This window comes from Rhodnius prolixus, unplaced genomic scaffold, assembly GCF_049639745.1.
Source record: "Rhodnius prolixus isolate KJV_2025 unplaced genomic scaffold, Rpr scaffold_2, whole genome shotgun sequence".
NCBI classification, from domain to species: Eukaryota; Metazoa; Arthropoda; class Insecta; order Hemiptera; family Reduviidae; genus Rhodnius; species Rhodnius prolixus.
This window is the reverse complement of record NW_027411592.1, coordinates 52,673,513-52,686,192: the sequence shown is the minus strand read 5'-3', so window position 1 is coordinate 52,686,192 and position 12,680 is coordinate 52,673,513. Positions and strand designations below refer to the sequence as shown.

Genomic DNA, 12,680 nt, shown 5'->3' with positions numbered 1-12,680 from the left:
TATATAAGTGAAAACTAATACTTTATAATAGAAAGTAGTTAATGTTGTATTAAAGTCAGAATTTTTGAAATGAGTTCGAGTGTGCACAAAATTTTCTAGTTTAATGAAATTATGTTTGGGACCAAGTATCAAGAAAATGTTCGAAATAGATAAATTGTAAAGATTGTAGAAATATGTATATCATAATGGAAATTGTTGTAACTGCAATTTGAGAAGGGAAATAATGTTTAAACACATTCAATACCAAGCACCAATATTCTAGAATTAATTGTAATTCAAGTATAAATAATAGAAACGCACATACCACATTTGGTATGTTTGGCGTAAAATCTGGATCAGATCTAAGAAAGTTACAGAGATTTGTAATAATCTTAACATTAGGACATGGAACTCTCTCAATACATTTTTCCATCAAATAAGCAAGATGATTAGCTGACAACATCTAAAAAATTTCAAAAAATTAAGTAGAACAACGAAAGCCAGTTTATTTTATAAGTACGATAATAAAAATAAAGAACTCCAACCTGAAGCTCTTCATTCTCCTCCTTTTTTATACTTTCCATTAGTGGTTTAACTATGGGCGTCAATTTTTCTGGTAAACTACCAAGCATAAGTAATGCACCTGCAATAGCAGCTTGGGTCCTGATAGTAGATTAAAAAATAATATAAATAACAATAACTATAAAACAAAGCTATTCAATCAATTGATTAATGATAAACTAAAAGCACTTTTTTTTTATAGGCATAGGCCATTTACCATTGTCTGCTTAGACATAACGAAAATTCATGTGTTTAAAAGACTTGCTCAGGGGTGCAAGAAATTAATGATTTAATTAAACATGATCTCAGTGGAACTTGAGGGAAAAAAAAGGAGGCTAAAATTTAAAGTATACCAGGGTACATGGCAAAAGAGTCTTCTGAATCACTAAGTCATTATTACCAACCGAAAACGAATGCCATATTGGCGTTCTGCATAACACGACCTTAAATCTCGTGTAGAGTGCAATTAAAAACGAAAATAAGAAAGACTAACGAAATTAAAACAGACATGTTTTAAAGATTAGCGAGAAGAGCTTTCAGTGGCTTTATCATTTCTCTTGAAGGGATTCGCTTATAGACATTTAAGCGGTATTTTGTTTTCCTTATTGATAATTAAATTTTAACTTATATCTAAATATCGGAGAAGAGGAATGTTTTCCACGTTTTTCTATATCAGTAAAATTGTTATACTGAATAATCTCTAATAAATTATTTCTCCACAATTAATACAAATGTAACCTTACATGACGTGCAATGTATTAAGTTCGCTAAGGGTTGAGCTGACGGAACTGTGAATAGCCTTCCTCCTTTCCTGAAGCGATTCAGCCAATTTTGGTTTTAATCTAACCTTAGATAAAATTTCTTTCACTTTTGTACCAATTACCTCTTCCATCATATCTAATGTTAAAAGCTGAAAAAAAGAAAAATACTGTTATAACCTTTACCAATTAAGTTGCTTAAACTAGTTTCATTTTGAGTGCAGAATACGTAGATGTTATGTCAAAGCTGAGAGTATTTAAAATGTTATGATCAATTGAAAATATCAGATTATATGTCTGACCGCGAAAAAAGAAATAGGTTCTATTTCAAGACTTAACTAACTCACTCCAGAGAGAGTCCATTTACGCCTTGAAATACAACCTGTTTACAGACATAATTTTTAATCGATTCGATTAGTGGTATATGCATTTGTCCATCGATTAACTGAATTGTGATAAAGCCTAAAATTGAGATTATAAATAAAATTTGATTAATGGATTATTATTTTTTTTTAGAAAACACAATTGAGTAAATAATAATTTCGAAAATATTTGGGAATCTCGATTTCTTTTTGTACATCTTGCAATCTAGACCTGACTTAAATCTACACTATCAGCACGTACGTAAAAATATAGAATGTTCTCTTAAACGTCAAAAGTTTTTCAAAATACTTACAGAACAATTAAAGGCATCATCTATTAGTTTGTAATGTTTCAGAGAAGCTATAAAATCCTTCGTATCCTGTAGCAGTCTAGTATAAGAAACACCAATTTCATCGTAATAGACAGATTCATTCAAACACTGCATCAATCTGGACAAAAATCAATATGATACTTTTAATTGAAAGAGCATTATGCAATTAACAATTTCAAAATATTGAATGGCATTGGATATAACTGAGGTGTGAGCTAAAGAAAAAAAAAGTATCCTTAATAATTTAACTTCATAAAACAAAGTAGTTTTTTTTTTTCAATCTGAACATGTTAAAATGAATAAGAGGAGGAAAGCTACATCAAAAAGTCAATTTAGGAAAAATTAATGCATTTAAAAAATCGGAGCAATATTGTTAATAGTAATTAAAAAGTGAAAATATTACTACTTACTTTGTAATAAGTAGAGCAGGCGGAGGATCAGGAGGCGCATTACGAGCCCATTCAGCGGTCACAAGCCCTGTAACAAACCTCTGCAAGGCTGATTTACTATCCAAGTATACAAGTAATACTTTAACGTAACAATCGATTGGAGATTCCATGTCTGCGGTGTAAACTATACCGGGAGCCGGTTGTACAATATATGTTGAGAGGAATCCTTAAATAAATTAATAAATTCATAGCATAAATAATAATAACATGTATCAATACAGCATATAACATCATGCCATAGACGTACCTAACATTTTGGCAGCGGTCAGTCTAACATGAGCAGCATTCGCTTCCCTTGTAGTGTGCAATACCGTCTCACTGCCACCAATATACTGTTTGAGATCAGATCTTGGCAAATTGTTGCATTCTAATCCAGCTCCTCTCATTACCTTTGAACTACTTTCCTAAATATATGTCAGAAAAAAGATTATTATTTTATTTTCTAATTATTTTTAAGAAAGAACTATTTTTTAAAATCATTCTTACATCCTATTAGTATCTTAAATAGATCAAATTCGAATTTTTGTAGGAAATATGTGTTTCGAAATATCAAAGGAAGGGATAAAATGTTTTAGCTGATTTATTTAGAGTTAACACTTCCGTAAATGATCAGCATTTTAATATTTAGAATATATAATTAACAACTTGAAAGATAACGACTCTAGACTTCATTCTAGAATAATACATTATTCACCAAGCAAACTTAATTTATTATTGAAATATGACGACTAAATATGAATTAATGAGCGTAAAGCAAGGGGTTGATGTGGAGTGATTGAGAGTACGCTGGAGATAAGACGTGAAATGATAGTTGAGTTTATGTCCAGTTTAAGTGGCATATAGTAAATAGAATGAGTTGTCATGGTTAGAGGCGAGGCCTGCAAAACTAAGATTGAGTGGTACTGGGTTCGATTCCCGGTCTAGACTTTAGGATTTTATTTTTACGATTTATCAAAGAATTCATTGGTAGTTGGAAATAAAGCCTGCCTGAAAAAAATGGGCGTTACTTTACTCTTAGTAAAGAGAATTTCGTTTTGTTCTCAGTAGCACCTACCTTTGAAAGAGGTTTTGGCTTTATGAGCAAATGATTATCGAATGGCACTCTTGTGGACTGCATGGCCAGGCATAACCACCCAGTTATAAAGGGGCAAGCAGCAACTAAAATATCCTCGAGTGAAGAGCCATTGATTACAGTTTGCCATGCTGTCTCCACTGATTTATGTACCTAAAAAAAATTTTTTTAAAATAAAACTGATATAGAATAATTTTTGATTTATGACGATACGTTATGCTAATAAAATTTAAATAATTTACTGATAAATAAGTTGGATTTTTGCCGCTCTAACAATACCAAATTCAATAGCTTGCTGAGGCCAAACAGAATACATTTTCTTAAATGTACGCCGTTTCGGATACCTTCGGTGACCTTCTTCAAGAATTGGTTCGTGGAGGTAGGCAAGATGGAAGGTTGGCTCCAAGCAAACATTGAAAGTGTATATTATTCAATAATTTACATAACTAAACAACCCTAAAAAATACAATATTGCAGAGCTTGTAGGATTTAAAACGAATTACAATTAACTTTCATCACTTACTGAAGGAGAATGTTCAACTAGAGCTCTTTGAAAAAGATGTCTGAGAGATGGCTGCAAGAGAGTCGGCCAAGAAGATGCCAGTAATCCATGCTGTCGACATGCTGGTAAACACGCTAAAGTTTGAAGCGCTGCCAAACGAACACTAGCATTGTTATGTTCTAATAGAGACCACAGTCGATGTACTAAATTACTAACTAACGTTTCCGTCCTATCAACAATACAAATTATTGAAGTATCCATTTAATTAAGACAAATTATTAAAATAACCATTTAAATTATTTCTTGGGCTATAATTATGAAAAGTCCGTTTCATTTAATTTTGTGATTCAATTTAAAGAGTTTAAATGGAATAATAATAAGTCTTATCACATTCATCTTCTATAATACTACTATTAGATTTTTTTCTAAAATAGTTCACTAGAATGTATTGTGTAATTTAAAGTAACTACTATGTGTTAAAAATTCTAGTTCACATGAAAACCTAACTACGGAAGTAGTGGTAAGAAAAGTCCTGTGAGTGTGCTCATTAGATGTTAAAAATTGGAAATAGTCAAGTAGCCGAAAATTGCCGACAAAAACCGATCGCATTCGGCTTAAGAGAAAAATGAAAGAAAGTCGTGTGAGTGTGCATATTACATGCTAAATATTAAATTGGAAATAGTCAAGTAGCCGAAAATTGCCGACATAAACCGATCGCATTCGGCTTAAGAGAAAAATAAAAGAAAGTCGTGTGAGTGTGCATATTACATGCTAAATAATTAAATTGGAAATAAAATCATGGTCAGTTGAGTCGAAGATTGCCGACAAAAACCGATGGCATTCGGCTTGTCAAAGAGAAAAGAAGAGAATTGATGTTAAAAAGTCGCGGCTAAGGCAGGTTGGGTTAGAGATTCAGTGATTCCTGGAAATCTGTTCTTTTTCTTATTAATTTTCCAACTTCTAACCCATCGGTCCTTAATCGCATAGGTTTGTGTGGACTTTACCTCTCTGTAGTGAGTTTATCCTCTATATCTCAGTAACGGATGATCGTACAGAGTTCAAATTTGATATTTCATTCAAGTGCCACCAGCGGAAGCTGCCATAAATTTTTGGTCAAAATAGCTTCACCGGAAGTACCACTTTACTGAATAGATTTTTCACTTTCTTAACTTTTTTTAAAAAACCGCTTCTTGGATTTTCTTTAAACTTAGTATAATTATAGCTGTCAAATAGTTCTACAACTTTTATAGGGAACATTTTTCTGTAATACTTCGATTAAGGGCACTTTTGGGGGAGGGGGTGTTCAGTAACTCTACTGAATAAATACTTCGTACATGGAAATGGTCAGCCTAAGGGTTTGAAGCATCTCATGAATTCTAAACAATATCAATGAAAATTTAATGCAGTACAATTAATTAAATGATATCAATTGTAATAGAATATCAATTAAATACATGCTTTTCTTCGAACGTTTATAATTGAAATTACGAACTGAAGTATGAATGAAATGATGGGTACTTGCTAATTTGTGTACCATTATCAACCCTTATATTTAACTTTTAAAACTGGAAGTTTTTGTTAAGGAGATTTGTGTACCTTTTGGGTGAACTATTTGTGTAAATAGTTCTATTTATAGTTTCATAGTCCTATTAAGAACAATATTTCCACATCATACACATCTCAAAAACTTAAAAAGGTGTGAGGTAAGTTATTTCTGAAGCGAATCAATGCAACACTTTCCACTTTTGCGTTCTGACAGTCAAGTTTATCCCAGGTTTTGAGTAATCATAATTTCATATGAACCGAGTGAAGTAAAAAATTATCCTATTTTAACTAAAGATGGGAAGCGGACATAGATTTCTGACAAAAACATGTTCAAACAAAACCACATTCTTAGCAAATTATGGTCACCGGAGTCAACCCAACATCACTGGGCAACAACACTAGAATCCAAATTACACGCCTGACTTTCGAAAAGTTAAATATAATAAGATAAAGGAATTTTTAGCAACATGTTTAATACTACTCATTGCTAGTGATAACAAAAACAAATTCAGTGAAAATAAAGTCTACCTCCATCAATTTAATTTAATTTAAACATAAAAACGGATTTTTCATTTTGTTTCTAACCCAAGTAGGTGAGTAAAGCAAATTATCACAACATCTACCTGATTTTTTGACTAACATCTGGCACTAGAAGTAGTTCAGCTAACAATGGTACAAATGTTGTTGATGTAGGTGTAAGATCATCTTGCTCTGGAACCAACTTGCAAAGGGTTTCCAATACAGCGGCGGCAAAATCAATATATTTGGAAGACATAAGAACAACTGTAGTTTTAAGTGCAGCAGCGGAAACAGCTCCTACATCGTCGACAGCATCAGAAAGCGCAGCGTGCAATGATTTAAATGATAGGGGCACTAAAGCTTCCAAAAGATCCTAAAATCAATAAAATAATGATGGACATACATTTATAATGATAATAATAACAAAATTGATCTTTCATTTTCAGTATCAAGTAAAAAGTAAAAGGTTATTCAATCACTCTGAAGTTTCCAATTAAAAAACAACTAGTTTTCTAGTCAAAATATCCTATACCAAAACTTAAAAACAACTTACCTGCCTGACAGCAAAAATGTACTTGATTCCAAGCAAGCCACCGTGCCTAGTTTCCCAGTCCTTTTGATTCATTAATTCTAATAAGACTTTCAGTATGTTAGTTACTTGCTCTTTATGAAGAAGATTTGCAACAGAACCTTCATGGAACAAAAATATACAAACATTATGTATTGGTTAAATTTGTAACCTACATTTTTATTTAAGAGAATTTAAATATGTATTATTTAAAACTAACCGAGAGCTTGAGCACCCGTTTCCCTTACAGGAGCAACTACTTGATCACAAACAAAATCGCCAAACCTATCAAGAGTCAGAACACAAACAAGCCTCAAAGCAATATCTTCGAGCCATGACTGGTGTGCAGCTTCCATCTGCAATTCATTGCAATACTTAATAAAAAAAACCAGTTGGAAAAAAATCAGTATTTTTATGATAATTCTTAACCTTTTGCATTAATATATCACTCTTTAAGAATGGAATGTTTGGCTTTCTATTAGTTTTGCTTACTGATAATAGAAATTTAAGTAAACTGAGACATTCTATATCTATAAGGAGCTATCGAATAAATTAGTCATACCTGAGACTGAGGAATGTCCACAGCTCTTCCTCCACATCTGCCTTGTATTTTAATTAAATGTCTCAAAGCCGTTGCTGCCCCATGTCTCACTTCCCATGTAGGGCTGAAGAGATTAGAAGTTAGATGTGAACAGAACCATTCTAATGGCCATTCCATAGCCTGTGTAACAATCCCCAAAATTAATAAGTTATTTTAAAGAGCTTGATTAAAAATAATATCAAAATATTGACTGCAGTTCCTTAGTTTATTTTTATGTATTTATTACAAACAAATTACATTCAAACAAATATTCACGTAATACAATGGTTAAAGACGAATGTTACTACGTTTCTTTAAGTTATTATTCACGCAAATTTGGTAGAACTGTTTAAGTGGTTTACAGTTTACCTGCCTCGTTTATTTAAAATAGAAAATAACAGAGTTAAATTTCCTTATGAATGAGACAATGCATTACAAACATTTAGTGTTAACAATACAATACAGTTTACTAGAAAAACTTCCAGAACCTACTTGAAAATTTGTCAAAAAATTGAGAAATACGCAAAATAAAATTAAACAAAAATAAACCATAAGAAACTAAAATGAACTGTTTTGGACCACAAGAACGGAGAAGGCGTTATTCAATATTTTGTAATTATTAAGTAAAAGAAACATCAAACACAAAGAATATACTTATATATAATTATGCTAGTTTTGTTATATTATTGGTGTTAAAATTTATTTTTAACTTGTAAAAGTAATGACATTTTCTTGAATTAAAGATACTTTAATTTTACTTACGTCTAGAGGCCAATTATTAGTGTTATCTGGTACGGGCACATTTCCAAACTCAATGTTTGACTCATTTCCATCTAATAATTTCGATCGTTTTTTGTCGGGCTCATCTTCTTCCTGTTGATGAGATCCACTTTCTTTTGATCTTTGCTTCAAAATTGCTTGCCGAGCCTTTCTTTTAGCCCTATTAGCTTCTCGGCAACTTAGTCCTACTACTTCAGCTACATTAGCCTAACCAAAATAAATTAGAACAATATTAAAAATTAATAATATCAACTTAAGATAACAAAATTTATAAATATCTCAAGTAAGGTTCACAATATGAGAAGCAACGTGCCAGATTTCTATAGATTAATGTATCTCCATTCGTTCTCGCTCATAGTATTATAAATAAAGAACTCGCCATTCTGTTCAATTTAGATAAGGCTGAGGAGAAAAGGTTCTGTTAAAGCAAATGTGAGAACTCAAATTTTAGCTGGCAAAGTTAACTAAGAGTAATTTTTTCTTTCCAACCATCTCATTCCCGCAGAAAAAATCTTTTTTGAATATAAATAGGCAAGCTTACAGTGTTCATGATATTTTTTTAAAAAAAACTTATATCTAATGCAATCCAAGAAACGGTTGCTGGACTTCAACCTCCATAACAAACTTTTTTTTCTTTCATACTGGCCGGTTACGGACTTTCATCCTTCTTAAAAGACTGAATCAGCTGGTTTGTATAAAGAAATATGATTTACACTTGTAAAGAAAGCATTTATCACTTTATATCAACACTATTTCGCTCAAGAAAACTTTTGTAAATGTATTTTTAATATCTCTTCAAAACCTGATGATCAGAAGACACACATCCTGAGACGGATGAGATAAATGATTACATCTTTAGAGTTGCAAAATAACAATTGAACCGTTCATCTTCTTTCGTTATCTGTATTACTTTTTGACGGTTTCTTTTTTTAAGCAACTTCTTTTAGATATCTAGTTCTAGTTTTTATTTTTTGCGGTTAAATTCTAGAAATTATGCTCACCTTTGTTTCTTCAACCGGTTTAACTAATATTTCTACTTTAAGATCATCAACTGTATATAATGTGTCGGTATCTATTCCAAGTTGGGCTGCAGCTCCCAATCCTAATTTTGAATTTAGTAACTCTCTCTGCTTGGCTAAATCCTGTGTATCTGGGGAGAAAAAAATTGAAATATTAAAATAAATGAATAAAAATTTAGAAGTTATTCTATTTATTGAGTAGTCATTAAAATATTAATCAGGAGTTTAATTTTGAGAAGTTGTTGCACTTCAAATTTTAATTGTTTGTTTTAAGCACTATTTCAATAAATTGTACTGTTCTACCCCCTATAAAATAGATTTTTAGTAAAATTAGTTGAGGTGCAATATAGTTTTGTATTTTCTGAAAAGCAAGACTTATTTTGTTAGCAGCCCCAAACCATATCTACCTATCCTTTTATTTGAATTATTTTTCTCAATAAAATTAGGGAATAGAAACTCTATGGTGTTATGAGGTTTCTATGTTGTTAGGACGAGAGAATGGAAGACTGCTGTAAACATATTCCACGACAGAGATTTCTCTTCTGCTGATGGGATCTTCTAAATCTACCATCAATATTTATTTAAACGAAAGACGTTTGAAGAAATTTTGATAATAATAAATTACTTTATGGCATGAAAGAACATAATTATTTCAAATCAGGCATTTTTTACAAAGGGAGAAGTTATTTATCGTAAATTACTTTTATTTATAAATAGTATTTATCTAATAAGATTTTTATTTTCTTTGATGCAAGAGGAGGCACTAATCATTTCAGAACTTTATCACTTATAAAATTATTCAGAAATTATCGGTTGACTTACATGTACTATAATTAAATGCAAAAGGGCAGAAAAGGAATTTTTGAACGGCTCTCTCTAGTATCACAGTTTATTTATGGAATCTGGGGACATTTAAAATGAAAAATGTGAGAGCGATGACGATAAGCTGAAGTTTTTCTTCATCTACACCCACGCAGATGGAAGGGTTGTAGATGTTTTATTGCTACATTTGGATACCCGAAACTGCGTTGCTAGTCCACTTAGAGGGCTTGAAAAGTGATTTTGTTAAAACTTTTTATCAAATCAATTCTGAATTAATGTAGTCACAATAATGAAAGGATATGGAATTTTTCCATTGTGAGACGGCAATGCCTAGATGCTTTTAGTCCGAGACTTTCAACCTAAATCGAAAAATTAAAAATAAAATCTACTAAGTATAAATTTTAATAAACACCTGTATTTTGTTGCAGCTGAGTTACTTCATATTCTTTTCCTTCAGAACCCATTAAATAAGCGCTGTTTTGTAATATCATATTCACATTAAAAGTATCACAGTTCAATCTACACGATGTATCATTAGACATACCATTTGTATCTGTAAATATTCAAAAGAAATATACATGAATCGTAATTCGTAGTACAGTTCTCCTTTAATACTAAATAATAAAACAGTTCAGTTTGCAGCAAGAATCTGGAAGTTTTCTTTCACAGATGGTGCTTATAGTTTAAAAACAATATATGCAAATACCAGTCAATGTATGCAACGTTCATTGCCTTCTAATTCATATATTTAGCCCACTACATTTTAATGCAAAATCAAATAAGCATATAATTTGGAGCTTTTACATTAATTGATAACAAATTAAACGCAACACAGTTTATTTTATTTTTTGCATTATTTTTATCATAAAGCCAAAAAATAATCAACTATCCTAGAGAGTACACACAGATAGGTTGCGCACCCGGCATTACAACCAACCCGAAGAACCTAGACCTATCTCATTCACTAACCTAAACGTCTCAAATTAAACGCAGGCACACTGCTTTTGATTAGCTCTAAAAATCCGATCAACACACTAGCATTATTCGAGAATACTATGCCCTTTCAACGAAAAGGGGCCACCGTATGTTTCACTTCAAACTTTCTTGGATTGAATTTATTTCTTACTTTATCTAGACGAAAATTCTTTAGTACGATTAACTTTTAAGAACTTTCACGTACAATTTTCAATACAGAGTGCTTCAGTAACTAATTATCATTCTAACTATTATCTTCATTGTAATTTATGACTTTTCTAATGCCTGAAAACAATAAATAAGTAAATTACTCATTTCATTGCTGACTGGATCCCACTGGGGCACTTTAGTTAGGATAGCTTCAACAGCCCATCCCGCTGCAATACGAGTATCCCATGAACTAGATCTGAGGTAGGACGTTATAGTTCTGAGCAAATTATGCAATTCATGAGGATGCAGTCTTTGCACTTCCCCTAGTTGATTTGCGGCAGCTCTTCGAGTCACAGCTGACGAACCGGTATCCAACAACAGGAAAAGACGATCCAACCTAAAAAAGAGTTTTGCTTCGACTATTATTTAATTTTTTTACTACTTATATGCAACCCTAGAGCGAACAAATGAATGAATTTGTTTTCCGGATTTAACTAAGACAGACTGGTTTCTGAGAACTAGATAAATTAATAATTAATTATTCATTAAACTAAGATTTACAATGATTGCATAAATATTTCAGGAACAAATAATCTTTTTTCTACCAATATCTGGCAAAATTCTGGAAGCGGTTAACTTTCATATTATTATTGAGTAGGGTCTTGTTCCATAAGGCACCGCAACCAGAGAGGCTTAGCGTAATGAGTTATTAGCCAATCTAAGAAAATAGTTGAAAAAAAGACCTGTACAGTAGGTCTTAGTTGTCTAGGCTTAACCTTAAGATGGGGAAAGTAGATTGAAAGAATAATTTGGGAGAAGTACATTGATTGTGACAAACTGCATCTAAAGACATGCCAAAGATCAGTCAGAAATTCTAAAAAGATAGAAATTCATAGAAATAGTTGGCACTGCTTCAACTATAAAATAACAAAAATCAAGTCAATATTCAGAAAAAAAAAAAAACTCCCACTGTTTGAAAAGACTAAGTAATTTTGATTCTATTCCACTTTAGAGGAATATCTTTTACGCAATCATTTTTTTTCATGTCAGTGAAATTTTTAATTATTTTTAAATTTTATTTTAAAAAACCTAAATACTTACCGAGAAGTCATGCTTAATTCTTATCTGTTAGTAGATTTTAAATTCTAAAACCTGTAACAGCAAATAAAGTTGCCTTAGATACTCTAAATACCAAAATCAGGAGACAAATTTAGCTGTACAACCAAAGTGTGTACACAAGTACAGAATTAATTAAATTTGAGCACATCCACATTTCGAAAACCCATACGTCCAAAATGAACTCCCAAAACTAGGTTAAACGAAAGGAAGAACTTCTCAACTTTTTACTTGAATTTTATTTGAAAACTGTTCCTTACAGAATGTAAAAATATATAAATAATTAATCAATAATTAAATCTGATGTTTCCAAATAATGCAAAATTTTTCAGAAACTAAAGAAATGAAGGAATATTTCCTGATCAATATGTATGCCAGGCAAGATAGCATGAAAGGTTATATATAAAATATATTAATTTACGAATCGTACCTAATATGGCATCATGAAACTTCTTATGTGTGCCTAAACGGATAACCCATTTCTGCATATCAAAAGTATGACGAATATTTCGACTTAAAGTACCGCAAAACTTAAATATTTTTTTATTTTCCCAGGAGAAAGCCATCGTACAAGAGTCAAATTTATACTGA

General features: G+C 31.5%; 1 protein-coding gene and 1 long non-coding RNA gene across 6 annotated transcripts in view; one reads left to right on the top strand and one right to left on the bottom strand.

Moving 5' to 3' along the window:
* The window catches only part of LOC141449987 (uncharacterized), a 13,111-nt gene extending 9,487 nt beyond the window's left edge, over positions 1 to 3,624 (top strand). The window contains exons 5-6 of one of the 5 annotated variants that reach the window (XR_012455818.1): positions 743 to 1,128; positions 1,815 to 1,918. This is a non-coding gene — a long non-coding RNA (uncharacterized lncRNA). Of the gene's footprint in view, positions 1 to 742; positions 1,129 to 1,814; positions 1,919 to 3,485 lie in introns of those variants that run through there. The other 4 variants (XR_012455817.1, XR_012455816.1, XR_012455820.1 and 1 more) reach the window with 4 other exon arrangements.
* Positions 1 to 12,680, bottom strand: part of Hel89B (histone acetyltransferase 1) — a 19,448-nt gene extending 6,768 nt beyond the window's left edge. The window contains exons 1-18 of the mRNA XM_074119960.1: positions 12,520 to 12,680; positions 12,075 to 12,125; positions 11,135 to 11,370; positions 10,261 to 10,401; positions 9,009 to 9,157; positions 7,990 to 8,214; positions 7,210 to 7,368; positions 6,868 to 7,003; positions 6,633 to 6,769; positions 6,184 to 6,452; positions 4,037 to 4,244; positions 3,496 to 3,666; positions 2,689 to 2,845; positions 2,403 to 2,607; positions 1,975 to 2,110; positions 1,284 to 1,450; positions 525 to 642; positions 305 to 442 (exon numbers count right to left, since the gene is read on the bottom strand). Coding sequence (XP_073976061.1) covers positions 305 to 442; positions 525 to 642; positions 1,284 to 1,450; positions 1,975 to 2,110; positions 2,403 to 2,607; positions 2,689 to 2,845; positions 3,496 to 3,666; positions 4,037 to 4,244; positions 6,184 to 6,452; positions 6,633 to 6,769; positions 6,868 to 7,003; positions 7,210 to 7,368; positions 7,990 to 8,214; positions 9,009 to 9,157; positions 10,261 to 10,401; positions 11,135 to 11,370; positions 12,075 to 12,085 — 2,763 coding nt within the window. The 5' untranslated portion in view covers positions 12,086 to 12,125; positions 12,520 to 12,680. The remainder of the gene's footprint in view (positions 1 to 304; positions 443 to 524; positions 643 to 1,283; positions 1,451 to 1,974; positions 2,111 to 2,402; positions 2,608 to 2,688; positions 2,846 to 3,495; positions 3,667 to 4,036; positions 4,245 to 6,183; positions 6,453 to 6,632; positions 6,770 to 6,867; positions 7,004 to 7,209; positions 7,369 to 7,989; positions 8,215 to 9,008; positions 9,158 to 10,260; positions 10,402 to 11,134; positions 11,371 to 12,074; positions 12,126 to 12,519) is intronic.